This window comes from Charadrius vociferus, unplaced genomic scaffold (assembly GCF_000708025.1).
Source record: "Charadrius vociferus isolate BGI_N301 unplaced genomic scaffold, ASM70802v2 scaffold2206, whole genome shotgun sequence".
Lineage (NCBI taxonomy): Eukaryota > Metazoa > Chordata > Aves > Charadriiformes > Charadriidae > Charadrius > Charadrius vociferus.
In genome coordinates this window covers 45,225-47,599 of record NW_009648990.1, presented here as the reverse complement: position 1 = coordinate 47,599, position 2,375 = coordinate 45,225, and the positions used below count along the sequence as shown (strand labels likewise).

General features: G+C 62.5%; 1 protein-coding gene across 2 annotated transcripts in view; it reads right to left on the bottom strand.

Annotated features, from left to right (window-relative positions):
- Positions 1-2,375, bottom strand: part of GNAI2 (guanine nucleotide binding protein (G protein), alpha inhibiting activity polypeptide 2) — an 8,182-nt gene that overhangs the window by 5,345 nt on the left and 462 nt on the right. Inside the window, exons 2-3 of one of the 2 annotated variants that reach the window (XM_009887751.1) lie at positions 374-418; positions 59-200 (exon numbers count right to left, since the gene is read on the bottom strand). In XM_009887751.1, the coding sequence (XP_009886053.1) occupies positions 59-200; positions 374-378 (147 nt within the window). In that variant the 5' untranslated portion in view covers positions 379-418. Of the gene's footprint in view, positions 1-58; positions 201-373; positions 427-2,375 lie in introns of those variants that run through there. The other variant, XM_009887752.1, reaches the window with a different exon arrangement.

Here is a 2,375-nt window from a genome sequence, read left to right as displayed (position 1 = left end):
CCTGCCCCCCAAGGACCCCCATCCCTGCCAGGCGCAGTGGGAGCAGGAGAGCACTCACCGCTCTGGAGGAGTCTCCAAAGTCAATCTGCAGGTTGCCCATCGCCTTGATGATGGCCATGATGGACTGGATGGTGTTGCTGTAGACCACGGCTTTGTACTGCCGGCACTCCTCCTCTGAGTAACCATCCTCGTGGATGATCCTGGGGCAGGGGAGAGACACAGACAAGGTCAGCCCTTTGTGGGGCACCCTGGGGTGTTGCTCCCCAAACATGTTCTGCGGCTACACCGATGGGGAGCTTTCCCCACTGGTTTCAGAGCCTGCGGCCAAGGTCTGCACGGTGTCGGCCACAGCGACGGTGCAGGGACCACTCACTTCATCTGTTTGACAATGGTGCTCTTCCCAGACTCACCGGCACCTGAAACGAGAAGGAGGGGACAAACCGTGAGGTGCTGCCTGAAGCCAGGGACCCCCACCCTACTGGGACCCCCCCAGCCCAGGGAGAGAGGGCAGGAGGTGCCTCCGCCATTGGAGAAGAGCTTCCAGCGTTGGCCAGAGCAGATGCTTGGATGGACACTGGGAATATCAGGGCCAAGAAAGGGGGAGAAAAAGGGGAGCCTGGGGTCCACCTAACAATGACTACCAGGGGAAGAAATGACACCTGTTCCGGGCTAGGAAAATGGCATCAACACACCCTGTGGTCTCAGCACACTGCACCCAAGATGAGTGGTGGACCCGGCTTCGGCTGAGCTTGGGGACCCCCTGTGACGGGAGACTAAGCCCTGCCCATCACCTGCCATCGCAGCTCCAGGCAGAGCCTGAGTTTCACTACCGCATCCCACATCCCACATCCCCATTGTCCAGGGGGATGACGGACCACCAGCCTCACCACGGCTGGAGCCGGCAGCGGGCAGGGCGCGGAGATGCTCGTACCACCAGGTACGGGCAGGGGGACGGGTCCCCAAAGCCGAGCACCCCAGGGAATTCGGGAAGAAGCTGCCGCCTCCGCCAACCAGCTCGAGTCTGCCAGCAGGGAAAGCCGAGGGATTTTGGAGTGGGTTTATTTTTCAGCATCCAAACACAGGATGCCAGGGGTCCAGAGAGGACGGCCAGGACGCCTCAGGCTCCCCCTCCGCCACCCTGTCCCCCTTGGGGACATCACCCCGGCTGCAAAAGCGACGTGCAGCTCCCGGCCTGACCCTCCCTCCCCGGGCTGGGAGCAGGGAAGGAGCAAAGTCACCCCGGCTGCAGAAAAGGGGAAGCTCAAAGAGGAAGCTGAAAGGGACGACGCATGTCCCTTGTCCCCTCTCCGGGTAGGGAGTGCCACCGAGACGGACGAGCGCCTGGTTCCCCCCACCCCAGGACCCCCAGCAGGATGAGCCCCCTTTGGCTGGGGACCACTGCGGTCGCTGCCTCCAGGTGCCAATCCCAGGGGATCCCCCGCAGCAGAGCCCATCCCTGTGCCCTCTCCCACCCCTCTGGAGGGGTCCCCCCCCAGTGCTGCCCTGGGCCACAGAGCTGCCCTTACGGGGGGCCCCAAGCAGGCAGCGGTAGGGCTGTGCCAGCACGGCCGCAGAGGGGGAAGAGAGATTACAGAGGAGGGAAAAACATTAAAAAAATTAAAAAAAAAAAAAAAATTAAAAATGGAGATTATGCTAAAATTAACCAGGAAAAACAGAGCCCGTCATACCAGCTGAGACACGGTGGCAGGGAGCAAATGCCCGCTGGCTGTGCCTGTGCCACCGGCATAAATGCAGACTATGTGATGGGTACATACCCCCACGGACATCGCTCGGGGCGCGGAGCCCCCCGCGAGGTTGGGGCCACACTGAGGCTATAGAGACCCTCGATTTACTGCCACGACCACCCCACTCCGCTGTTCCCACGCTGTATGTGCTTCGCTCAGCCCCGAGGGGAGCGCTCGGCTCGGCGGGGGCTCCCCGGCGCCGCCGACCCAACCTCCCCCCGGCGCCCTCGGGATGCTGACGCGGCAGCCGGCACAGCCCGGCCAGCGCTGCCGGCCGGTGTTCGTGGTCAGCGCTGGCAACTCCTGCCCAGAGCTGGGAGCAGGGGGTGGGAAGGGGAAGGACTCAGTGTATCCCTTCATTTTTTCCATGAAATATCTCTGGTTTCTGGCAACACCGCCCCGTACCGCCGATTTCGGCAGCATTCGCCGTGCCCTTCCCCGATGGGTACCCGGATAGGGAAACTGAGGCACATAGCAAGAGACGACCCTGCTTATAAGCATCCCTGGGGCAAGGTGCCAGACAGTCATCCCCCAGCCTGACCCTATCTGCCATTTGTCCCTGCCTGGGAGGGGGACAACCCCCCCCCAGCGATCTCCTGCCCGCTCCTGGCTGGGCAGGAGTGACCGGCA